Source organism: Desmodus rotundus, chromosome 2, assembly GCF_022682495.2.
Source record: "Desmodus rotundus isolate HL8 chromosome 2, HLdesRot8A.1, whole genome shotgun sequence".
In the NCBI taxonomy this organism is placed as follows: domain Eukaryota; kingdom Metazoa; phylum Chordata; class Mammalia; order Chiroptera; family Phyllostomidae; genus Desmodus; species Desmodus rotundus.
Genome location: NC_071388.1, coordinates 57,804,449 through 57,831,502, shown reverse-complemented (window position 1 = coordinate 57,831,502; position 27,054 = coordinate 57,804,449). Strand labels below are relative to the sequence as shown.

Sequence of the window (27,054 nt, the reverse complement as noted above, 5' to 3'; positions counted from 1 at the left end):
AATGACTATGAGAAGCCTAGCTGTCAGTGTGTCTAACTTACATAGTGGGGCCCATCAGCTTGGCAGGTGCAGAGGTGAGACTTGCTGGCTTGAAACTCCCTCTGGGGTTCTCCTTATTGTACCTGAGTCATGTGGCCAATCCCACAGGCCTCTTTGTTTCACCCTTGGGGGACGTCAAAATTTCCTGGAAGGCTGATTGCCTATTAGTACTCCTTTTACAGATGGGGAAACAAACGGAGACTGAGAAAGTAACTTCCCAGGTTCCCTAGCTGGTATGCGGTGCAGCTGGGGTTTGAGGTTTGAACTTAATCACAATGGATTTAACTCCCTATTAGTGCCTGACTCATAAAACCAAAGTTAATGTCATAATATGACATTATGACATAGAATTATACTTATTACCTTAATCCACGGCCATAGGCTGACAAGTTATTACCAAAATCAACCATAACAACGTTGGTTTATGTTTGATGAAAGGCAGCATTTGTAGAGAGGTAAAAAGTAGCTTTTATTCATTCAACCTTTTGCCCCTCTTTCACAAAACATACACTACCTTTATTATATTACCACTGAATCATGATTTCAATTTAATATACATAAGGAAATCCTTATTCAAAAGAGTAGCCATAATTAATTCAAACATGTTAGCCAAAAATAAAAAAGTTATTTATGACACACCAGTCATTCTTTTTTCCCATAAACCTTGACAACAAAAATTGGTCTCAGTTTCTGATTTTTCATAGGCATCTTTCCTCTGAATTATAGAAAACTTTCAGAGACATAAACACCCGTTTATACAAAGAAGCAGTGTGGCAGTACATGTGACATCCATTTTTCATTCTTAAAGAAAAATTGTGAGAAACAAGCTTTTTACCTGCTCTTCAATTCTAAAAGGAAGCTAATTTGAAAGATGTATAAATCTAACTTAAGTGGACAACCTGCTTTTTTATTTGAAACTAACATAAAACTCCAAGGTGAGCTAAGCTGGTTGGAGAGGAGAAGGAATAACTGTGCCCTCCCTGAGCTTTGACAGTTGGGACACAGATAGAAACTGACAACCCCAAGCAGAGAAGGTTAAGTTTAATCTTTCCACGTGTCTTTCCATGTGCCATCGAGTTAGAGGTCATTGGAGTGGTTTAAACTGGTCCATCTCCCTAGAAGGTAAAAAATTAATTAATTATGACATATTTTTTTGTTTACTTTTTCCATCCTTCTTCCCTTCCCTTATTGGTTACTTCTGGAATGTTTTTTGTACTATTCAGACTTTTTTTCAGAGCTTTAATCTGTGTCTTAACTACATTTTGGTTGTAGGAATTTAAGCTTCAATTTATTTTGCATTATTTATTATTAAATATAATTTCTGTAAGAGGCGCAGATAGCTCAAGTGATGTCTCCAAAGCCTCAGCTAAGTAGAGGAGCCAGGATTTGAACCTGGGGAGGTTTAACCCAGAGACTGTGTTCTTTTTCTGGAAGTTATGCTGCCTTAGTGCTTTTCATGCTCCTAGTAAACAACAATCAGTACAAAGCACTGAGCCTTCTAACTGTTCAAATGAATGTATGTTAATCACTCTATGTTAGACACTCAGCCGCAACCCTTAGGAAGTTGGTTTAACAATAACATTTTATAAAGAAACAGATGAGGGCAACTGACTTGGCCAAGACCGCACAGCTGACATTCACCCCATAGTTTGAAATTAAAGCACATTTTTGTCTATTACCTCATTCAAGGATTGTGCCAGGCTCAGGAGCCTCTCCATAAATATTTTTCTGCCTGAATGAATGAATGCTGATCTGCCCACTCTGTACAGAAGTTCAGCAAAGGTGGTTGGGGTAACTATGACTCTGAGAAGTTAGGCAGCTTGCTAGGGTAACTCAGCTATTAAAAAACCGCTGAGAGCCCACATCTTTCCACAGTGTCCTCCTGGGTGAGGAATGCTGACCTGCTTTATGAGAGGCAAGCTGTCAACAAAAAAGGAATCATCGCCAGACTGAGTTTTAAAAAATGCAGCTCTAATGTGCACTGAAATATTTAGTAGTGAAGTTTCAGGATATCTGCACATTACTTTCCAATGGTTAAAAAAGAGAGGGTGAGCAAATATGAACAACTTGTATATCTAGGTGAAAACTTACAGGTGTTCATTGTACTGTTCTTTTAAATTTTACACAGATTTGAAGTTTTCCAAATAAAAAATTGAGGAAGGAAGGAAGGAAGGAAGGAAGGGAGGGAGGGAGGGAGGGAGGGAGGAGGGAGGGAGGGAGGGAAGGAAGGAAGAAGGAGGAAAGAAGGAAGGGAATTCCATCAGGGTTCATTCACCATTCACTGTCTTTTGACTATCATGTGATTTATTAATTAAAATTGTTCAAATATGGTATCTGAATATATGACACTCACTGAAAAGAATCAATGTACTAACATTTACAGGTATGTTTTTAAATTTTTAGATAATCCTCAGATTTAGTAAACTACTATTTTATATTCAAAGAGCAGTTTTATTTGCAATAAACCTTGCAATGAAAATTTTCTACCCAACTAAAAAGTGTAACTGTCTTCTGTGAAAGCAAAACAAAGAAATAACATCAGTGTTTGAAATGAATTGGCTGATTTAGAAAGCAAGAATTCGTTTAGGAGGAATCATAATCATCAAATGCTCAACATTCTTACTGCATCCTAAAAATAATTTTGATGAATAATTGGTAATTTTTTTCTCTCTCCAATTGTGTTTATTGACCAAAAAATTTAAATACAATGCAATAGAATTGAAAATATATAGCAATAAAGCCAATAGTCAGTAAAATTTATTTGTAAGACATGCATTTTACAGTGGAATTTTGGAACTTTTTGTTTACTTTTTTTATATTTTATTTTACTCTTTACTTAATTTTTTTTAGAGAAATAGAAGAAGAGAGAGAGAGGGAGAGAGAAATACTGATTTGCCTCTCCACTTAAGCATTCATTGGTTGATTCTTATATGTGCCCTGAGTGGAGATCAAAACTGCAACCTTGATGTATCAGGATGATGCTTTAACCAACTGAGCTACTTGGCCAGGGCTACTTTTTTATATTTTAAAATATATAATTGTTAAACCTTATTTGAATAATATAAAGTGGAAAGAAAGAAAAAATGAAAGTCTTCTTACTCACAAACAACTATCATTTAATATTTTAGTTGGAGAAAATAAATACCCCGAAGTGTGTTTCATGTATTACTTGATAACTTTAACCCACTGTGTAGCTCTAGTCAGGAAATAGTGAGAACATTTTGGGCCAGACAATGATGTGTTACTGTTGACAATATGTGCATATGACAAATGCTCACTCCTTGGGGATTTTCACGTGACATTTTATAAATTTCCATATGTACATGCAGTCCTTTGCCTCCAGGACTATGGACAACTGGGTGAGAGACTAAAACTTTGCTCAACTTCAGCCTGGATTTGTTAACGTGCACAGAGAGAATTTCTGGGTTCCAGGAACACAGTCTCAGTTTCCCTGGGCTGACAGAGGGGGCTGCCTGGACTCTTCAGCCTGGCTCTGGTTTTCTGTAGCTGCCACCTCTGCACCATGTCATTCCACTAGCACTGCAGGCCAGCCTTGTCTTCCTCACCCTGAGAAGCAAGGACCAAGACCTCAGCTTACCCCACAGCAGCCACAACACTGGCAGTCTCCACACAGGGTCCCCAGGAGACCGTTGACCACCTGGATGACGCAGAGAACCATCTGGACCACTGCTATGGCCAGCAGGATGGAGAAGAGGGTCAGATTCCAGGGAATCACATTCTCAGGCCCCTGGCACTTGCTCCATAAGGATTTGTCACTGAGGTAATCCCTGTCAGGAGCACGGGGAGGAAAGGAGACATCTGTAAAACATAGGCGATACTCTAGACTACAAAGTAACCATAATAATTTTTTTGGTAATACTTTCCATCCAAAAATATAAGCTAAATAAGAAAAAATTCCCATAGCAACACTTTTTAAAAACAATACCTAACATTTTTATAGACTATATAATATGTGTTAGACCCTGTTCCAAACATTTTACATATATTCACTCTTTTATGGCTTATAGAAATCTTATGGTTCTTGGCCCTGGACAGGTAGTTCAGTTGATTAGAACGTTGTCTCAATACACCAAGGTTGTGGGTTTGATCCCCATTCAGGACACATAGAAGAATCAACCAATGAATGCGTAAATAAATGGAACAACAAATCTCTCTCTCTCTCTCTCCAGTAAAAAGAAGAAAGAAAGAAACCTTATGGATCGTTTCTTCTCTTTCACAAATAAAGACATGGAGGCACAGAGCCGTTAAGTGTCTTGCCCCTAGGTCACGTAGCTACAAGTTACAGAGTGATTCTTGTGAGCTGACCAGGAGAATGGGTGAATTCAATACCTAATTGGGAGATGGGAAAATGAAGACACAAATGTTACTGGGCTTTATCCTGCCTGTTGTCATATGGGACCACTTGGACTTTTGACAAAATTCTGGCACATCTACTGGTTATCTGAAGCCATGTAAAGTACAATTGTGTCATATGGTTAAAGGGAAGAGCTTGATTTTTTTAAAGACCTAACTCTAGCCAAATTTTTAATTTGACTCAAATATTTTTTTTACATGTGGGAATTCCACATACAAAAATGTTTAATTACTAAGAAGCACTAAATAATCCGCTACCTTAATACATATTTTACAAAAACTTTGAAATAGGAGCATTGCAATATATTCACAAATTCTGGGTAGTAGGAGTCCACTGCATATAAAGGGCATCATGCTGTGAAGGAGAAATGTGCACTGTGCTGTCTTCAACAAAAAGCACAGGAAAGTGGGTCAATTCTTTGGGTTATCATTATTCCTTGTCACATTCTTAGAGCCACATATTGGTCGCCTGTTTCATTATGCCCCCTCTATCCTCTCAAGGCCTCAATGGGAAGATCTCTCTACATGTGGCTACTACATCAACACCCACCTGATTGTTTTTAGATCTTCTTGATGACTCCTGTTTCTGATAAATTCTTTAGTAACCAGTACACACTTATTTAAATATGCTCTGTGTTAAAATTTGGAAAATCTTTGCAATGATGAAAGATGCCCTGGCATTTAACAGAATCAAAGGAACAAAGAAACGAGCATTTGCCCTTGATTTAAAAATAAAAGACTGTTTATAGCATTGATTTACCTTTCCACAAGAGCACAGGTTCCAGCTGCGCACTAGCTGTGTGACTTACCTGTAAAATGGGAATGACATCCTCTATGAAATCCAAGAGTTACCGTGAGGATTAAATGAGTTCACACTAGGAAAGTGGCCAGGACAGTGCCTAGCATACAGTAAGTGCTCAATAGATGCTAGAATTGTTATAATTCCACTTAATCTGAGCTGTCTGGTCTAAAGGACAGAACCTGGTATTTTGGATTCCCATGGGTGTGGATTTGAGTGCAAGCTTTGTTCTTACTAGCTGTGAATGCAAGTTACTTACCCTCCCCATCCCTTTCCCTGGACAGTATTAATTTCTTCATCTATGGAATAGGCTGAAAAGAACCTCTCAATTGTGAGAATTCACTGAGATGATACCCCTTATGAATTGCTGTGCAAGACCTATTTTCAGTAGTTGTTATGTTTTAAACACTCTTCTTTCTGTTCTGCATTTTTCCTTGTAGTCCTATCTATCTATACCGTTTTTAAACTTGACAATGACAAGGAGTTATATAGAGAGACAATATTTTCCAGGCACATCTGGTAAAGAAATGACCCTGAGTGAAGTGATTGGCAGTGCTGAGTTCTTTCCCTCCTCTGAAGAGTGTGCAGTGCTGGGATGACAGCACCTCCTGGTGGTGAGATTAGTAAAATTCTCAGGGGGGGAACTTCGAAGCATGGATTGAGTTTGGAGCCTGGAACAATCCTCAGTCCCACTCCTGCTGCTGCCTCAGCCCTCCTCACAAACCACTATGGATGGCCGTTCCAGGCCCTTCTTCCCTCCCGTAACTCTCAGGTGCTGAACCTCTTTGAGATCCTGGCGATGACTGCTGTGTCCAACCTCCAAGCCCAGGTGAGAGTAGCTCTCATATTTCATGGATGTGGGGACTAATACTTTCCACATTCTGTGAAGTAAGGGGAGCTGAGCAGTTTACAGCCAGTTGACTGAGCCAGAGTTTTAAAGCCTCCTGCTCTTGTGCAGGGCATTTCCACCTGAGCTGCAGTAGTCCCACCAGCATTGGAAGAGAGTGCTGTGCATTTCATGCAACTCACTTCCTGCAGCTGAAGGAAAGATCAGGGGAGCCTGACTGCTCAGCCTGGCCCCTCTGCCTGGCTACTCCAGGTGCCATCTCCTCCTCCAGGACAGACTCCTGATGCTCCTCCTACCCTCAGCTGCCTTTGGTGCCCTTTCTGTGCTTCCCAGCACTCTGTGTCACCATCTGGCTATTTGGGCAGGACCATGTCCCCTGTTTTTGCCCCCAGTTCCAGCACAGGCAGTTTCATTAAATAACAGCAGTTTTCAGGGACCATGACCTGCCCCTGTTCCAGGCAATAGGATAACTGTTTTACATCACCTTCCTCAGCCTAACCAAGAGGTGCTGCTCCCCTTGGACAATACCTGGCAGAGAATCACCTTCAGTAAATAGTTACTGAGTGAATGAACATACACCCATGTGGAGATTAAGAAGTTGAGGCTGGAAATGGAAGTGCCTGGGTTCGACCTTAGGTCTGTCTGAGCCCAAAGCCAATGCTCCTAACTATTTCACAAATCCCTCTATTTAAGTAATTATGTTTGCTTAGCATATTTAAAATATGACTTATTGATGAAATAATATAAATACATCTATACTTGTGTGCCAATCAAGTTTCACTTATACTATGATAAAGAGATTATTCTCTTTGAGTCTTCATGTGAGTGCTTGACAATATTCAAATTAAACCACAAAATTATTATAGGAGCACACATTTTAGAAAGCTCTAATATATAACAAGAAATTCCATTTGTAGCAATGGGTGTATTCACAAAAAATGGATAATAACGCTGAAAGTTTAGCAAGCACTACATGGCAGTAATTGTGCTGAGTGCTTTACATACCTCCTATTATTTCATTCTCGCCTGAAGCTGTGAAGTAGATCTTTCTGTTACCCCCTTCACAGAGAAAGAGCTGAGACATGAATTCATGGCCCAGAGTCACATCGTTGGCATGTGCTGAGGTATAACAGGAGCCTAAGTCTAGTCAGGCCAAGGGCAAAGACAGTTCTTAACATCTGTATGTTTTTCCTGCTTCATGCAAGCTGGAAACAGGTGATGTAGTCCCATCTCACCTTTCTGATGTGGGTGTGTCTTTTGGCTCTAGGGCATGTGTTCATGAGCAGCTTATGAGGTTCCTTGCTCATAAGTAATCTTTGAAGTGCAAATGCAAATGGTGTTGCCTGAAAATCTAGGACAACCATTTAATTGAATTCAGTTCTGTGATTTGGTGGGAGAAAGCTCTCCTCCCCACTTCCTCGGGGAGCAAGGAGGGCTGCAGTCTGACCAGGGAGTGCTGTGCTTGACCATGTCCCTTCTCCTCCCCCTACTGCTGAATTTCCTTGGCCTTTCCTCCAGTTTTCCCTCCCACAGCTGTCCCCATGCCCAGTGCAAGCTGCTTCCTTTTCAGCAGCTCAGGGTCAAGGTAGAGGTGGCCAATTGTCTCAGAAAGAAAGATCTTGGATGGGAGCAGATCTTACTTCAAAGGAAGCCCAGAGGACATATATCAAAATATCTGTTTCTTTTTCCTTCTTTAGGATGCCTTTTTGGTATGGTTCTCATGACAGAAAATGTTAACTGTCTTTGCTCCTTTAACATGGTCGCCAATAAATGCTTCTGAGAAATACAGGGTGAAATTCTGCCTCACTGAAGAGTGGTGTTCCTGAGCCCCAAGCTGGAAATCTGAGCCACCTTGATCCCCTCCCCCTCACACCAAATCCTGATGGTTCCATCTCAGAGTCTCTGGAATCTGAGCCCCAGTTCCACTGTCTTGCAGATGCTCACGATCTCATCTGGATTGTCGGTCCAACGGCCAGTGACGGAGTCCTTCTGTTCATTCTCCAGTCGCCACCAGCGTAGTCATCCTGAAACCCCCAAGTGCTATGTCCTGCCTGAAGTCCTCTGATGTTCCCTGATGTCCTGAAGGTCCAGCCTGCCTCTTGGTCACCCCCTTCTTGGGGTGCTTCCTTCTCTTCGTCTCCCCCACATTCGCCCTGAAGTTCCAGCCATTCTCTGAGCACGTGGGGACTTTTCTCAGTTGCTTCAGGGCTTGTTCTTGTCTCTGAAATGCACGTCTCCTCCCTCCTGGATGGCACACTTCTCTTCTTCTGAAAACCAGCCCAGGTTGCTGCCTTAAGGAGTTTTTCTTGCACTCTTCCATTCCATCCCTTTCTGCATTGGGAAGCTTTGGCCTGTGTTGTCGCCTCGTACTCGTCGAGGTAGGGAGCATGTCTGTCTTCCTTTGCTCTATATTGGGACAAGGTTCAGACCAAAGTAGGGTATTGCCAACTGTTTTTATTTTGTTTGTTTATTAATTCCCCTTCTACTAATTACTAGCTGGGGAGCCCTCAGCAAATTAACCTCTTGAACTTTATTTTTCTACTTCAGGGATAAGAATTATTCTCAGATTCATATTTATTAGGAAGATTAATTGAGATAATTCATGTAAAATACTTAGCCCTGAATCATTAACAGGAAGAGGAGGAGGAGGAGGAAGAGGAAGAGGAGGGAGAAGCAGCTGCCATTGCTGCTATTTGGTGATGAGGAAAGAGTGGCAACTGTTTTGAGTCCCTTTATTTGGGCTCGTACAGTAACTACTCTTTTCTACTTCCAAAGCAGCTAGGTATGTGTGTTAGGGTTGCAGCTCTGGTGACAACTGCTGTGATGCTCATATACTGGGATCCGATGGATAAGGAAATTCCATGGTCTAGTAAAACAGACTGGAGCTTTGCTGGTGGAATCTATATAAAAAAACAGATTGTGGTCAAGATAACGCACTGTGCCTTGACTGGCTCAGTTGGCTGGGCGTCATCCTGCAAAGCTAAAGGTCACTGGTTTGATTTCCCATCAGGGCACATGCCTAGGTTGCGGGTTTGGTCTCCAATTGGGGCACATACAAGAGGCAACTGATATATGTTTCTTTCACACATCGATGTTTCTGTCCCTCTGTTCTCCTTCCCTTCCCCTCTCTCTAAAAATAAATAAATAAGTAAGTAAATAGGTAAATAAATAATTTAAAAAAATAGATAAAGCATTGTGACTTGGAGTCAGAAAACTTCGATTCAAGCTCCAGTCATTATGAACCAGTATTGTTTTGGGTGAATCACTTGTCAACTCTCTGGGCCTCAGCTATCCCCTCTGAAGGACAGTTAAAATCTCACAAGCTTTTTTGAGAGGATCAAATGAAACCTTGTGGGTGAAAGCCCTTCGCTTACTGAAATGCAAATGGGCCTCTACAGTCCAAGGGGAGGTTTGGAGCTGGCAGTGAGAGATTCAGTCAAAAAGGAATGTGAGCTCTTGTCTCAGATAGACATAGAAGACATCGGAACACTGAGAAAGTATTTTAGGTGGCAGAGGATGCGGTGAGAAGCAATCTGCCTGGACCCGCCCTCCTGAAAGACTTTCTTTACCAATCGGTCCATGTCTCTCTCCTTGAGCAGAGAGTGGACTTGCACCTTATGTGAGATTAAATTCTAAAGTCAGGGCACAAGGGAAAAAGACCATGAATAGTCAGAACCACTCTTACCCTATAAATCACCTGGCAAGTATAGTGTATATGGTTTTGTAATACAACCCTATATAGCAATTTTTGATCATATGATAGTTTGAAGCCACCGTGTGGATGTTTAGGTATTTGAACATCCCTCAGAGCCTTATCAGAGCCATACAATGAACAGAGATGGTAGAGAATTCTCAAAATTCTTGCTTGTAAAATTTACTTCATTTTTTAAAAATTATTAAAAGTCTCTAATCTGATACCTATTAATGAATGGGTTGGTTCCCATGGGGAGTAGATAAAATAACACATATGGTAGTGCCTATCACAGAATAATGTGCAATATATAGTTGTGATGAGACTGAAAACTTGCTTTGCCAGAAAGACAAACACAAAGTACTTTGAAAGTTGGTTTCCTGTCCTTCCTCCAAGCTGGCACTTGCTGGGCTGGCCCACAGATCAGCTGTCACTCTCACGAGCTAGGCCATCGGTTCCATCACATCACAAGCAGGTGTGAGTGTGTCAGGGGACATGTGTGGCCCTGTGTCAGACGCAGGAGAATGTTGTACTGCCTGGTGTGTAGCTCGGCATCTGTTCTGTTTCCTTTCTTCCTCCTTTATTTTGGACACATATTTACTCTAATTGATTTTAAGTTCTTAAAGGATAGTATTATTCATGTAACCAATAAATAAAAATTTATATTTAATGCTGCATTGATGCCTATCACCGGTACCCTATTCTATAATTAAATGAAAGTACAAGGCTTCCTGTGGCAGTGGGGCCCCAACAGTCCTCTGTGAAATGAGAAGGCTCTTCATAGTAAATTTAGGTAGCCCTGCCTGTGTTATGAAGATAGTGAAGGACTTGTATTCCTGTTTAACTGTAGAGAAGGGTGGGGATGCTATTTTATGTGGAACTTGTGAACACATCAAGACCTCAGATCATAACAGAACCACTACCACCACATCCCCCATCAGAATCCCATCCTCAGGTTCTTTAGCCTCTCACTGTAAGTTAATAATATGGATTCCAGTTAATAAATGGATGTTCTATAGATTTTCTAGAAATGAACCCATCTTCCACGTGCAGGAGGACCGACCCACTGTCTTTCCTGACCCTCCATGTGCGTCAGTGACCTGCTGGAGGGGCTGCCACTGTGAACAGAGCAGGAAGGCCCCGCCCTCGTGGAGGTCAGAGGCCACCCAGCAGCATCCGACAGACTGTCTGTGTCGATGGAGCTGACCTATGTCTGTGATATTCAGTGCAGTCACTGCCAGCCCTGTGCGGCCACTGAGGACTGGGAAGATATTAATGTGATTGAAGATTTAAAAACTTTGTTTTGTTGAAATGAATTTAAGTGTAAATAGCTACATAAGGCTGCTGGCGACTATACTGGACAGTGCAGTGAAGAGGCAGAGAACGTGTAACCTCAAATGGCTAAGCCTGGACGTCCTGCCTCTGCCTCCAACTAGTGGACTGACTCTGAGCAAGTCAAACTTATTAGCCTGTCTTGGCAGGAAGTAAATTACCTTTTGGGGTTGTTACAGATATTAAATTATAAATTTGTTTTAAAAAGAAAACAAGAAAGTTCTGTATAAACTATAAAGTACCTCGAAAATATGAAGTTATTTTAATGAGTTCTATTAACATAAAATCTCATTGAGAATCTATAATGTTTCCAATGTCATTTGCTCTATATTTCCACTTAAAAATTGTTTTATAGACTATTTGGGATATTAGTGAAAGCTTTGAGCCCTGTTAGTGAGTAGACATTCTTGATTTCTATTATAAAATTTGCAATGGAACCCAATACTCTGTTTATCAGTATTATTAGTTGTCTCGTGTGTCTGCTAATAAATTTTGGATGTCAGTGAGGACACCACAAATCCCCTTCCCTCAGACCAGCTGAGGGGCCCTCTTTCATCATCACTCCTGGTCTCTGTCAGGACAGCACTTAAAGGTGAGATTAGAGGTGAGGTCTTGTGCAACTTCACTCTAGTCCACCAATCCAGCTCTGCCTGAAAGAGCAACATGCCTGAGACTTGTAAACTAAGATGACAGGATATATGCAGTCTCTGTCCTTAGGCCATTTATCTGACTGTGCCCCTTGTGGTGACAAGTGGGCATTGCAGTGCATACGTTACCCGTTCTGGAAGGGGTAGTCCCATGAGGCACTGCCCAGGTGACACTTAGGGCCCTTGTTGATGGAGATAGCTGAGACGACAAATGAGTACCCAGCACCCAAGAATCCAATCACAGCAAATATTGTGGAGGTGAACATCTGAAAGAGGAGAGAAACAGCCAGGTTCTTAAGGTGGTCCATATGTTGGTCTCAATACACGTAACCAGCCTGTTTGGGGGCATGGCCATTACAGGCAGAAGGCAGTGTTTACAGGAAATGGGAACTCTGGGGTCTCCTAGAATGAAATTTGGTATCTCCTGTACCCTTCTTTAGCTCATGCCCATATCTTTTTCATTTATTGATTGATGACTGAAGTGCTAATTATGATTTGATGCCTCTGAACTGAGGTTTTCAATCTTGTTAAGAATAGAATCTCCTTTACAGGTAATATTGAAGACCAGTCTATTATAGAATCAAAGAATTTTACAGCTGAAAGTAATTGTAAAAGTTTTCTGTTCTATCATCTGACTGAGTCTAAGTTACTCTATCATCTTATGTAGCAAGCAAGTTATGTTTATGAGAAAGAGTAGAAGTCTCAAAATTCTCCTCATTGGTTGTAGTTACATTCCCTGAGGTCAAAAAGATTGAGTTCCACCTCTCATCCATGTGATAGCAGCCTTTAAAATATTTGGACACTTTATATCTTAAATAAGGATAGTTTATATTTTATATCTGTCTACTTCTTCTGTCCTCTGAAAGTTTTCTCTTTGTTGGATTAAACAAGCCCAACAATTTCAGTTCTTTTAAATGTTTTTTTATGACAGAGATTACTTAGTAAAAAAAAAGATTGTACTAGCAGCTTTTTTAAAAAAATAATAAAATAAAATAATTATGCAATAAAGCAGAAAAATAAAATCCTGGAGCCTATCCAAGTGAGCTGTCTCTAACAGATGAAAAAAAAATTAGGCTCAAGGAAACTCATCCTGAACTTCCAGTCAAGATGGTGGCGGAGGCAGACATGGCTTGCCTCCTCACACAACCATATCAAAATTACAACTAAACTATAGAAAAACCAACACTCAGAACCATCAGAAATTGAGTTAAATGGAAGTCTAACAACTATGGAATTAAAGAAACTACACCCATCAGACTGGTAAGAGGGGAGGAGATGCGGAACAATCTGGTACCATACCCATATGTGGTGGATAAAAATTCAGAAGGGATATCTCAAGAGTGAGGAGTCCCAGCCCCAACCCAGGCCCCTCAGTCCAGGGTTGCAGTGTCAGGAAGATAAGTCCTCATAACTTCTGGCTGCAAAACTGGCAGGGTTTGAGTCGGTGGAAGAACTTCTGGAGTCCTAGGCAGTGCCCCTTAAAGAACCCACAATGGACTTACTAGACTCACTCCCCTGGAGCTACAGCACTGGGGTAGCAACATGAAAGTCACCAGTGGCATACAGGGAGGAACCAAAGTGTATGACATCAAGGCAGAGCTGAGGGACAGCTTTCTCCCAGACAGAAAGGTGGGAAGAGGCCATTATCCTTTTTCTGAATGAGCCCTCCCTCCTGAAAGCCACAGAGCCAGCAGGCAGGCACTGTATCTGAGACTCCATTAACCTGGCTAACACTGTTTGCCCCACCCTGGAGAGCTCTGGAGGCTTTGTCCCACCCAAATTATGGGCCTATCCAAACTGTTAACAGTGGCTTTTCTGAATGAATGAATGATTGGTCTTGGCTCAGGTTTTGCAAGTGTCTAATTCCTCCCAAACAAGCAACAGCTGACCTCAGTGAGCCCCCAGTCCCTGTACCTCTTGCTAAGTGGCCCCAGATCTGGTACTAGCAGCAGTCAGCCGACATTGACAGCTTGGTTTCCCTTGAGAATCTCCAAACCCAGTACGAGTAGCAGCCATCCCAGATTGCTTTTAGCTCATACATGGTAGCTCTGGGCAGAACACAGGTGGGAGCTGAATTTGGCCTGCACCGCCCAGGCAACCCCAGACTCTGCACACCCAGTAAACAGCTACAGACCACGTTGGAGTGCTAACACCTGCCCCTGCACAGCTGATCCTCCACAGAGGTGGGGGTTGGTGGTCAGTGGTCACAGACAGTGCTTGCAGCTGACTGACCTAAGTAAATCTCTCCCATTGACCTGCCAACAGTAGTTCAACCAAGGTGAACTACAAGAGGAGGGTGTATTCACAGCCCATACAAAGGGCTCACCTCAGGTATCCAGATTGGCTGTTAAGGGATGCTGTGCCAGTGGACCTTACAGGAGACCTGCTACATTAGGCCATGCTACCAAGACAGGGAATCATAGCAGCTCTACCTAATACATAGAAACAAATGCAGCCAAAATATATAGACAAAGAAACTTGGCTCAAATGAAAGAACAAATCACAACTCCAGAAAAAAAACTAAACAAAATGGAGATAAGCAATCTATCAGATGCAGACTTCAAAACACTGGTTATAAGGATGCTCGAGGAACTTAGTGAGCACCTCAATGGCATAAAAAAGAGCTAGTCAGAAACTAAGGATACACTAATTGAGATAAAGAACAATTTACAGGGAAACCAGAGTAGAGTGGATGAAGCCAAGAATCAAATCAATGATTTGGAACATAAGGAACCAGAAACAACCAATCAGAACAATAAGAAAAAAAAAGAATAAAAAAATGAGGATAGTATAAGCAGCCTCTGGGACAACTTCAAGTGGTCCAACATTCACAGCATAAGTGTGTCAGAAGAGAAAGAACAAGAAATTGGAAATCTAATTGAAAAAACAATGAAAGAAAACTTCCCTAATTTAGTGAAGTTAATAAGCATGCAAGTAGGAAGCACAGAGAGTCCCAAACAAGATGGATGCAAAGAGGCCCACTTTAAGACACATCGTAATTACTCAGGCCTCCTATGACTGGGGAGAGGCTGTGGCCTGGTGAGGACTCATTCTCTCCCTCACTGGAAAAAAGAAAGGTCATTTGGGGGAACTTCTGGCTAAGTTGAAGGCATAGGTAAATATACTTTGCTTCCTTGCACAACCAGAAGAAGGACAAAAACAAATTAAAAAAAAAAACAAAAACAGAACTGCCAGAAAATAGAACTGTGTGGAAGTCTGACAACCAAGGGGTTAAAGAAGAAAATTTCATCCACACTGGTAGGAGGGGTAGAGATGGGCAGCTGGGGTGGAGAGGACACATGGCAAGGAGATGGACTGGGCAGGCAAGGCGATGGCTGGTGGACTGGGTGGTCCCACATTCACATGTGGATAAGTCAGGAGGAACAATTAGGGAGTGAGACAGACCACACAACCCAGGGTTTCTTCGTGGGAAACTGAAGCCTCAAAACCATTGTCTGTAAAAACCTGTGGGGGTTGTGGCAGCAAGAGAAACTCCCAGCCTCACAGGAGAGTTTGTTGGGGAGACTCATGGAGTCCTAGAACATACACAAACCCATTCACCTGGGAATCAGCACCAGAAAGGTCCAATAGCTTGTGGGTAGCAGGGGAAGTGACTAAAAGTGGGATGAGAGCCGAGCAAGCAGCGTTGTTCCCTCTCTGACCCCTCCCCCACAGACAGTGCCAGTATGAAGCAAAGTGGGTTGCCCCACTCTGACAAATAACTAAGGCTCCACCCCTTACAATGTAACAGGTGCACCAAGACAAAAAAAATATATGGCCCAAATGAAAGCACAGATCAAAACTCCAGGAAAAGAACTAAGGGAGGAGGAGATACCCAACCTATCAGATGCAAAGTTCAAAAAACTGGTAATTAGGATGTTCACAGAAATGATTGAGTACAGCCGTAAAATAAAGGAAGATATGAAGTCTATGCAAAGTGAAATAAAGAAAAATATACAGGGAACCAACAGTGAAGGGAAGGAAACTGGGACTCAAATCAATGATTTGGAACAGAAGGAAGACATAAACATTCAACCAGAAAAGAATGAAGAAACAAGAATTCAAAAAAATGAGAAGAGGCTTAGGTACATCCGGGACAACTTTAAACATATCAACATCTGAATCATAGGGGTGCCAGAAGGAGAAGAGGAAGAACAAGAAATGGAAAACTTATTTGAACAAATAATGAAAGAGAACTTCCCTAATCTTGCAAAGGAAATAGACTTCCAGGAAGTCCAGGAAGCTCAGAGAGCCCCAAAGAAACTGGACCAAAGGAGGAACACACCAAGACACATCATAATTAAATTACCCAAGATTAAAGATAAGGAGAGAATCTTAAAAGCAGAAAGAGAAAAGGAGAGAGTTACCTACAAAGGAGTTCCCATAAGACTGTCAGCTGATTTCTCAAAAGAAACCTTGCAGTCAAGAAGGGACTGGAAAGAAGTATTCCAAGTCATGAAAGGCAAGGACCTACAACCTAGATTACTCTATCCAGCAAAGCTATCATTTAGAATGGAAGGGCAGACAAAGTGCTTCCTAGATAAGGTCAAGTTAAAGGAGTTCATCATCACCAACCATTATTATATGAAATGTTAAAGGGACTTACTTAAGAAAAAGAAGATCAAAGCTACAAACAACAAAATAGCAAAAATACATATCTATCAACAATTGAATCTAAAAGTAGAAACTAAGCGAACAAGAAGAACAGAGATAGAATCATGGATACAGAGAGCATTTTGATGGTTTGCTGATGGGAGGGGTCTGTGAGGGAACGGGTACAGAGGTGAGCAGATTAAGAAGAACAAATAGGTAGTTACAGAATAGCCATTGGTATGTAAAGTATAGGAGATGGAATAGCTAAAGAACTTATACGCATGAGCCATGGTCATGAACAATGATGTGGGGATAGTCTGAGGGAGTGGGAGGTCCTGGGTGGAGGGGGGCAAAGGGAGAAAATTGGGACAACTGTAATGGCAAAATCCATATAGTATATTTTAAAAAAAGAAAAAAATTAGGCCCATGGACGCAATGTCTATTCTAAACAGCAATAGGAGAATAGCATGGAAAAATAATAATTTTGGAAATAAAGGTGGAAAATGATCACTTCTTTTACTTTGGTGACATGAAGGTAGTTCAAAGTGAAAAAGTTTATTTTTCTTAAAACTAATATTAATTTTTGATTTACAGTTGTACTATATTATATTAGTTTCAGGTGTACAACATAATGATTGATCATTTATATAAGTACTGAGTGATCACCCCAATAAATATTGTACCCATCTAACAACATACATAGTTGTTACAATATTATGATTATATTCTCTATGTTGTACTTTACAAGCCCATGACTATTCTGTAACTACCAATTTGTACCTCTTAATCCCTTCCCCCTTTTCACTCACAGCTTCAACTACTCTCCCATCTGGCAACCATCAGCTTGTTTTCTGTATCTGAGTTTGTTTCTGTTTTCTTTTGCTCATTTATTTTGTTTTTTAGATTCCACATATAAGTGAAATCATAGGTATGTGTCTTTCTCTAACTGACTTACTTAGCGTAATACCCTCTAGGTCCATCCATGCTGTCACAAATGGTAAGATTTCATTCTATTTATGGCCATGAAATATTCCATTGTATATATAGTACCACTTCTTCCTTATTCATTTGTCTATTGGTGGACACTTTTAGGTTGTCTCCATATCTTAGTTATTATAAACAACACTACAATAAACATAGGGGCACATATATATTTTTGAGTTAGTGTTTTGGGTTTCTTTGAATAAATATCCAGAAGTGGAATTGCTGGCTCCTTCTTTGCCTTTTGTTACAGCCTTTGTTTTAAGTCTGTTTTGTCTGGTACAAGTATTGCTACCCCAGCTTTTTTTGGTTTCCACTTTTATGAATATTTTTTCCATCCCTCTTCTTTCCCTCAGTCTGTGTGTGTGTTTTGATCTGAGAGAATATCTTGTTGGAGACATATGCATTGGCCTTATTTTCCTATCCATTTAGCCACCTTATGTCATTTGATTGGAGTATTTATTCCATTTGCACTTAAAATAATTGTTGATAGATATGTAGTTATTGCCATCTTATTATACATATTTTTGATCTTTCTTTTATTCTTTTAAAAGTAGTTCCTTTAAGATTCCTTGTAATATGGTTTGTGGAGATGAACTCCTTTAGCTGTTTCTTGTCTGCAAAGCTCTTTATCTGTCATTTGATTCTAAATGATAGCTTTACTGGGTAAAGTAATCTTGGTTGTAGATTATTGCTTCTAATTACTTTAATTTTTTTCTGCCAATCCCTCTCGCCTGCAAAGTTTCTATTGAGAAATCAGCTGACTGTCTTATGGAGCTCCCTTGTAGATAACTAACTGCTTTTCTTTTGCTGCTATTAAGATTCTCTTTTGGCTTTTTAATTATGATGTGTCTTGGTATAGGCCTCTTTGAGTTCATCTTTTCTGAGACTCTGCACTTCCTGGGATTATATGTCTATTTTCTCTCCAGGTTAAGGCAGTTTTTTGTTATTATTTCTTCAAATAGGTTTTCAATTTGTTATTTTTTTCCTTTTCCTTGTTACCTGTATGATACTGATGTTGGTATGCTTCATGTTGTCCCAAAGGTCCCTTAACTATCCTCATATTTTTGCATTTCTTCTCTTTTTGCTGCTGTTTTCTGCTTCCTTATTTTTCGATTGCAGATTTTATCTTGTGCTTCATCTAACTTGTTGATTTTTTCTAGTGTATTCTTAATTTCAATTATTTTTATTCATTATTTCTGACTGGTTCTTTTTTATTAATCTTTTTAAAAAAGATTTTATTTACTTATTTTTAGAGAGAGGGGAAGGGAGAGAAAAAGAGAGGGAGAGAAACATCAATGTGTAGTTGCCTCTCGAACGCCTCCCACTGGGGACCTGGCCTGCAACCCAGGCATGTGTCCTGACTGGAAATCGAACTGGCGACCCTTTGCTTCACTGGCTGGCACTCATACACTGAGCCACACCAACCAGGGCTTTTTATTATTATTATTAATCTTTTTTCATTTTTAAATATATTTATTGATTATGCTATTACAGTTGTTCCATTTCCCCCCCTTCACTCCACTCCATCCTGCCCACCACCTCCCTCCCCACCTATAGTTCATGTCCATGGGTCATACTTATAAGTTCTTTGGCTTCTACATTTCCTATACTATTCTTACCCTCCCCCTGTCTATTTTCTACCTACCATTTATGCTACTTATTCTCTGTACCTTTCCCCCCTCTCTCTCCCTCCCACTCCCATATTGATAACCCTTCATGTGATCTCCATTTATGTGGTTCTGTTCCTGTTCTAGTTGTTATTATTAATCTTTAAGATAAATTTTATAAATAGAATTCTTAATAATAAATCATCCTTACATTTCTGAAATAAACTCCATTTGGTAATGATGCATCACTCTTTTAATATTCTGCTGGGTTTAGTTTACTAATATTTTACATTCATGTGCTGTAAATGATGTCTTGGTCAACAACAGGCCTGCATATATGGTGATGATTCCATAGGATTATAATAGAGCTGAAAATTTTCTGTCACCCAGTGATGCCATAGCCTCACAACCTCTAGTGCAACACGTTCCTCATGTGTTTGTGCGGATGCTGGTGTAAACAAACATTCTGCATTGCCAATGGTATAAAAGTGTACCCTACATACAGTTATGTAGGGTACGTAATACCTGATAATAAATAACTATGTTACTAGTTTATGTATTTACTGCACTGTAATTCTTATCCTTATTTTTGGCTCTATTTTATGTTTTCTGTCTCCATTTTCAGGTTTCCTATCCGTTTGTTGAAGTTCTTGCTGAGATCATTGAACATTCTTATAACCAGTGTTTTAAATTCTGCATCTGGTAGATTGCTTGTCTCCATTTTGTTTAGCTCCTTTCCTGGAGTTTTGTTCGGCTCTTTCATTTGAGACATTTTTGTTTTTTCCTCACTTTGGCTGCCTCCCTGTGTATGTTTCTATGTATTAGGTAGAGCTTCTACTTTTGCCATTCTTGGTGGAATGGCTGGCCTTATGTAGTAGATGTCCTAGGAGGTCCAGCGTCTTTCTCCTCATCTGAGCTGTGTGCTTCAGGGTTGTCCCTTGTGTGGTTTGTGTGTACCCTCTTACTGCAGTTGAGCATTGATTGCTGTTGGAATACCGTTAGGAGGGATTGAGCCTCAGGAAGATAGGTTGTGAGGACTGGCTGTGACTACAGGGAAGGAGCCATATGCAGGTGCTGACCCGAAAGCAAGATTTGCTTTGGCTGGGTTCTGGTGCCTGCTCATTTTGCCCATTGTGTCTCTTGTAGAAGTGGTTGGGTGCTACTTTGCTGTGGTCATGAAGCTGGCCACCATGTGTGTTGGTGACTCTCAGGAGGGGCTCTTGTTCAAGCCAAGCGCTTGTTCACGTGTTGCCTGTGCCCTGCCACTTGGTATGAGCTACAAAGGGATCTGTACATGGTTTCCACTTGCAAAGCACAAAGGTTTTAAAGTCAGCATATCCAGACTCAAATCTCAGGATTGTCACTTTTTTCTGTGTGATAACTGCATAATGTATGTTTCCTCAGAATCTTAGTTTTTCTATCTATGAAATGGGCATGATAAAGCTTACCTAAAGGGATGTTGAGAAAATTAGATGTGATAACCTAAGTTAAATGTCAGGTACTGGTACTTCCCTTTCCCCTACCTGTATTACTAACAATCTTATTGCAATGTATATTTGGGAAATAGGGTTTGGGAGAGAGGACCAGATTGTGCCTGGGCAATTGAAATCTATGTGACAATGGAGTTTCACTTTTGCTCCTATTTGAAATAAAATGAGGGAAAACTTCTTTTTGCTTACTTGATTTGATTTCTAATTATTAGTCAGGAATTATTAAACTACTGATTGAAAGTGTTAGTGTATCTAAAATTGCTGTAATGAAAAAGAAAGATTGCATTTAAAGGAAAGCACTTGGAAGTCCAAGGAGACCTGGTTTCCACCCCTCCCAGCATCACCCAGGCTCCAACCTTTCTGGCTTCAGTTTCCTGTGTTAAACTTAAGAACGTGGTGGAAAGTTCCAGAAGGTCCTTTCAGTTAAAGCAACCCAAGATTTCAACATCTATTGTTAGTAGTAAGAGGAAAAATTGACTAGCGCCATTACTGCTATGTGAACTGAGTGAGGCTTTAGATATCCCTCTTGGAACATTTTAGCCAGCAAATGTTTACAGACACTAAAACTTAGTGCAAATGCCAACATTCTATATTTTAGGCAAGTCTAAATAAATGGAAAACCAGGTTAACATAAAATATGAATGAGATGATTTTTCTCTTTACCAAAAAGTTTCCACTGTAAATACCGTCAAATGCAATTATGTTATTTGTATATACAGGATCGGGCAAAAGTAGGTGCGTACTTGTTTGTATGGAAAATAATGCAATAATTAATAAGTAATAATATAAGAATAAACTCTGTGTTTTGTGTACTCATAACTATAAACCTATTTTTCCCACCCTGTATATATATACATAATTTAAAATTATCTAGTAACCACCATTAAAATTTTTTTTAAGTATGTATATTTTCTTTAACTCAACATATCTAAAATATTATTATTTTATCATATAATCAATATAAAAATTACCAAGGATATATTTTACATTCTTCTTTTTGTACTATTTCTTTGAAATCTGGTGTGTATTTTATACTTATGGTACACCTCAGTTCAGACTAACCACATTCCATGTGCTCCACAGCCACACATGGATAGTGGCTGCTATACCGGACAGCATAGTTTAGAACAATTGAAAATGGGTTTTTTGTACTAAAAGTTTAAATAAATGCATAAGTATGGTCTGCATTGAATTTATGGTGTGGATTAAAATGGGGCTCTATAACAAATCTAACTAAAAGTAACCTCATGTGGTGATCTGATCATGAATTGTAAACTGGGCAGATCATGGTGGGTGTTCATGCCTCAGGCCTAAAAAGGCTTATCTTCCCCTTAACCAAGGCTGGTCCATCTTCTTGTGCATCTAGGTTAACCCCTTTGGAAATGCCTCTGTTTCAGACCCTCAGAGGTGGAACCTCCCTCAAGGAATCACCAAATCCTGTTAACTACCTGGTGATCCAATCACAGAGATTTCTTTCTCCCAATCTTCATTTAATCTTCCTTATATTCCTTCCTTAATTCCGAATGAATAAGAAAGATTGCAAATGGTCCTTTTCCGATGCACTGGAGATCTTGCTTCCTGGCAAGTCCTCAGAGTGACTTCAATAAACTCTTATAAAATTTCTGTGTAGGTTTGGATGTCTGCACATTGACAGTGGTACAGGTTTTCTCAGGAGGGAGGGAGGGACATGTAATAGAGGACAGGAACAAAGTGACTCTCAATTGAACCAATAATTTTGATTTCATTATAAAGTGATCTGAAGAAAAATATGGCATCAAGCATAACTTCATAAAACTACAGGTGGTATGTTCTGTTTTGACATTCCACTTTGAAATAATAGCTCACCTTAAGATAAATAAAATGACCACCCTCAAATTTATTTTTCATAATGTTTCCAGATGAAACACACAAGGTACACTTTGTGTCACTTTGTTTTAAGTAATTTTAGGTTCAGAAGTCTCTCAAAATTGCCAAATTCACTAATCAGAGATATTGTCAGTCTTAAAACTAGTATGGGATAACTTTAATTTATCATGGATTTCAAGATACAAAATTTTTTATGTTAAAAGTTACTGGGATCAAGTTGTATATGTTAGAGAATAGACCCTCTAAATTGGTGGGGGGTTTTACAGTGAGCAGACAACAGGTTTGGAATATCTCTGGAGGAAGACTCAATAATTGGGAACAGCGGTAACCCATGGGGTTTAGGGGAGGAGAAGAGAAGAAGCCAGAGACTGGAGTCAGGACTGGGAAGCTTCCTTTGTAGTCTTTGCGCTGTGAAAATGTTTTGCCTCAGCTAAATGGATAAAGGCGAAAGAGGGACACTACAGTGCAATGGGCATGGGCATGAATTACAGGCAGACCGTTGTGCGTCTGAGTCCTTGTTACTCCCTTTTGACCTTGGGAAGTTTATCTTTCTCAGACCTCCATTTCCATTCTGTAAAATAAGGCTCAATAAGAAGTACCTGCCTGAGGGAGACCATAATGTAAAAGGTTGTCTAATCAATAGTGAATAGGGCATCAAAGGTACATACTCTAGAAAATCAGATAACCCCAGATAGGTGGGTTATTACAGTAGATAATGCCCAGTACTTCACTCATGAGATACCCAGAAATCTCTTTTGCTTATTTCCAGGTTTCAGATAATTTCCCATGTCATTAGCTAGCACTGTAATGTTACTATTATATTGTAATATTTTTATTATCATATCCTGACACATTTATTTCTACAAATACAATATGGAAAGCATAACCCTGAGCAGGAAAACAAAAGTAAAAGGGCTAACTCTCTTATGGTTGTTCAGCACACCTGTTCTGTCCACATTGATAAAGATATTTGTTTATGTACATGCTGTAAACCTTTCCCTTGAAATGGAAGATAAAAATATCTTCTAATCAGATGCACTCTAGTTCGCCCCTTGTCAGCTTTAAGACCCCCCTTTGTGTTGGGCTGTGGCGGCAGACCACTTCGGTTAGGACCCTAGCTCTGTCCCCATCCACAGTGGGTCCTTGGTCAGGTGTGTACTAACGTCAGCTGAACCAGAGGAAAGAAGCACTAGGGGCTGGGAAGGGAGTAAAAATGGGTGGTTTGGGACATGGTGTTGAGAGACTTGGGTAGTAGCAACATGTTGCAGAAACATCTCTGGTGGACAAGGAGGTTCCTCCTCACCAATTATGCTAAAAGATATATAGAGATTACCTGCTTCCCTCACCCCCCCTTAAAGTGGCAATGTCGTGTATTTTCCACCCCAGCAATGCTAGGGAAGTAGGGGCAGATGGCAGAGACAAGTGTTGCAGTCAGAAAGATAATGTCATACACCTCAGATTCCCTATTTGTAAAATGGGGTGTTCGATGCCTAACTGAAAGATTTATGAGAACTGAAACTGTAAGTTTGGAGATCACCTGGAATCCCTCCTGAGTGTTCATGTACTTCATTCATCCAATAAGCATTTATCAAGAACATTTGTCCTCAATACCTAAGGCACTTGGTACTACCTTCCCTTTCCTGGTGCACTAATACCTACATCTTCCCCCAAACCTTGTGATGTCCCTATAAATGGTAGCGAGTGCTATGATTCATTTTATAGCATAAACAAAAAATTTCATGATGAAGGAGTTTCCATACTATATTTCTACTTTCAAGATTATTATTTCAAAAGAACTGTCTTCTTAAATACCCCTCAAACTAGCTGAAATGCTCACCTCAGAAATGCTCACACAAGGGGTATCCCTAGGGGCCCTGCTGAGGACGCTACAATGAAACACTCCTTTAGGACCTGACTGAAATCTTCATGCCAGCAGGGCTATCAGCCCTCTGGCCCTGCCTATGGGCAGGATGGACCCTTATCTACGTAAAAAGGATGCTGAAATGTGTGTTTGCCCCTAACATATTTCCTTAACAGTCTACCTTCATTCCTGTTATTAAAGATGCTCTTTGAGTCAAGGTCTTCAAAGGGCTCTTATTGAAGTACATACTTAACATGGATGAGCTGATGAAATTAATTAACAGTCCCATTGAACCTGGAGAGATCAATTTTTAAAAAGGACCAGAGGGCAGAAGAACCTCCAGTATGGGAGGAAGAGGTTGAGACCCGAAAATAAGCCCACGTCTGGGTTTTTACACCCCACCTTGGAAGTGCCCCCTCTCTCTTCTCAGCTCTCACTTAGTCCAGCTTATTGAAGAGAGCAGACCCCTGGGGCTGGGCTCCCATCTTGCTCTTCCTTGGAGGAGAGCGTATCTCCATCTTCTGGTTTCACCATGAACTATCGATTACGTGATCTCACGATTTTTTTCAGGTTTACACTCACCACATCCTGCTTCTACTGACAATTCCTGTTCCTGGTTTTACTACCCAAGGAAAGGAAAGGAAATGATGTAGCTGACTTCTGGAGAACATTCCAGAAGAACATAGCAAAGGAGAGGAGAGAGAGGGGCCAGGGAAGGATAGAGAGCAAGGCCTTCAGACCGCAGCACGCCTTAGCCCCCTGCGCATGGCCAAGTGTGTTTGTGTTCAGGGGCCTTTCTGCCCAGCAGGGTTTGAACAATGTTCCACAGAAGCCCAGTGTTCCTTAAACACCTGGAGAGGAATGCTGTGAGCTTCTGGAAAATAATTCAAATCTTTCCGTGTTAGAGCACCAATCAAATCATGCTGTAGCTTCCTTCTTTTTGTCTGACAAATGTTTGTAAATATCTTTCTTCATTAAATGGTTATTGCTTTGCTCCAGACCCTCAGAACAATAAGGAAACAGGGCTCCAGGGCAGGGACCTGGGTCCATGGCTCTTAGGGGCGGGACAGGGATGCTAAACAAAGGCTCACTCAGACTTGCCTAGTGCAGGCCATTGTGCAAAAATGCAGGCAGGCCCTGGACTGCCATGGTCATGTTTTAATTTTTGATAAAGATGTAAGGTATGTACATACTTTTAGTGAATGCTATTTTTAGAAGTTGTCAGGGGGACTACAAACAAACAAAACAAAAACAAGAAATGGTTCTGCGGGCCACCTAGAGCATGGTGGTCCCGGTTCCAGTGCAACGGTGGCTGGTGCCTTATTTTCAGACTGGCTTGTCTGGTCCTTTCTGGGCGCTTCCCTGTGGACAATCAGCCAGTCGTTTGGAAGCGTCACCTTCAACTCACACCAAGGGCAGATCCCATCGGGTATTCGGGGATGAGTGGGTAGTTTAGGGAACTCAGAGGGACAACTTGAATTGGACCCACCAAATGCTTCAGATCATATTGACTCAACTGTTCTTGTAAAAACATGACTTTTCAGCCCTGGCTCATGTGGCTCAGTTGGTTGGAGCATCATCCCATAAATCGAAAGATCATGAATTCAGTTCCTGGTCAGGGCACATGCCTAGGTTTCGGGTTTGGTCCCTGGTCGAGGCACATAGGAGATGCAACCAATCAATGTTTCTCTCTTGCATTGATGTTTCTCTCCCTTTTCCTCTTCCCCCAACCCCCTGCTAAAATCAATAAGCATGTCCTCAGGTGAAGATAAAAAATAATAATAAAATTTAAAAGCATGACTTTTCAGCCTTTGTCTTGGACTTCACATAAATCTAATTAGAAAACAAGTTTTGCACAATACTTTGAATGTTATTTCACTTCTTGCTCTGGTTGTATGTAAAACAAAACATAAAAATAAACAAACAAAACCCCTTGTTTTAATGGGCTAATCTTCATCTCTATTCAACATCAGGGAATGAGCTAGTAGATCTGTAAGAAGTGAGTCTTGTTTCTTTTCACCCAATTCCCTTAATTGCTGTTCTTTTACAAATTCTCATCTTCAACTTACTCCTTCAAGTCTCCCAAGTAGAACAGAATTACATTGCAAAGGTAAAATTAGTTTTATATTTTTTCCTATTTAATTATTTTAAAATATCACATTCGATACACATAGTATACTCATATCAAATTGTGGATATTTTACAACTCTTTTTAAGTGATGATTTAAAGGTGATTATAATAACATACTTACTTGGGACTCAAGATGATGTGAAGAGGGTGAGAATGTTTTCTTTGCATGATCTTTGATCTCACATGGAAATCCATGTGGTATATACAATGTACCAGCCTCAGCCCTTCGTACATGCTCAATAAATATTTTTGATGGCATAAATGAGCAAATACGGTTACAAGGAATGATGACATGATTTTGTTTCAGAAGAGGAGCTCTCCCTTTAAGAAGTTCAGGTGAGTGTGTACCGTTCACCACTGGGGTGCGTGAGTCTCTTAGGTGGACAACTGAACCTCAGGAAAGTGGGGCAGAAGCCGGCCTTACTCATCATCACGCTGTCATTCCAGTTCTACTTTGTCTTTGCCATATCAATGTACTTGAACTCTTAATACTTTTCTTTAATTTATCTGAATAGAAAACTAGAATCTGTAGCAAACACAACACAATATCATTGAATTCTTCATTAATATTGCTTGCATTCTTTCAGCTGAATACATATTGTTTTGTTAGAAAGGGAGATTATAATGGTTTAGAAAAAGTCAAGAGTTCTTTCCATCAAAATAAGACTTTTTTGTGATAAAATCAAAAGGTTGAAAGAGAAAAAAAGGAATAACTTTCCATGTTATTGAAAAATATAGCACAACTGTTTACCAACCAGCAGTGTGTCCCAAACTTGGGAAATTCTGACCTCGT

The 27,054-nt window shown here is 40.4% G+C and overlaps 1 protein-coding gene across 1 annotated transcript in view; it reads right to left on the bottom strand.

The window, feature by feature from the left end:
• Positions 1-483: 483 nt before the first annotated feature.
• Positions 484-27,054, bottom strand: part of LOC112301024 (transmembrane 4 L6 family member 4) — a 28,441-nt gene continuing 1,870 nt past the window's right edge. The window contains exons 3-5 of the mRNA XM_024556366.4: positions 11,859-11,995; positions 3,638-3,827; positions 484-1,154 (exon numbers count right to left, since the gene is read on the bottom strand). Coding sequence (XP_024412134.2) covers positions 1,137-1,154; positions 3,638-3,827; positions 11,859-11,995 — 345 coding nt within the window. The 3' untranslated portion in view covers positions 484-1,136. The remainder of the gene's footprint in view (positions 1,155-3,637; positions 3,828-11,858; positions 11,996-27,054) is intronic.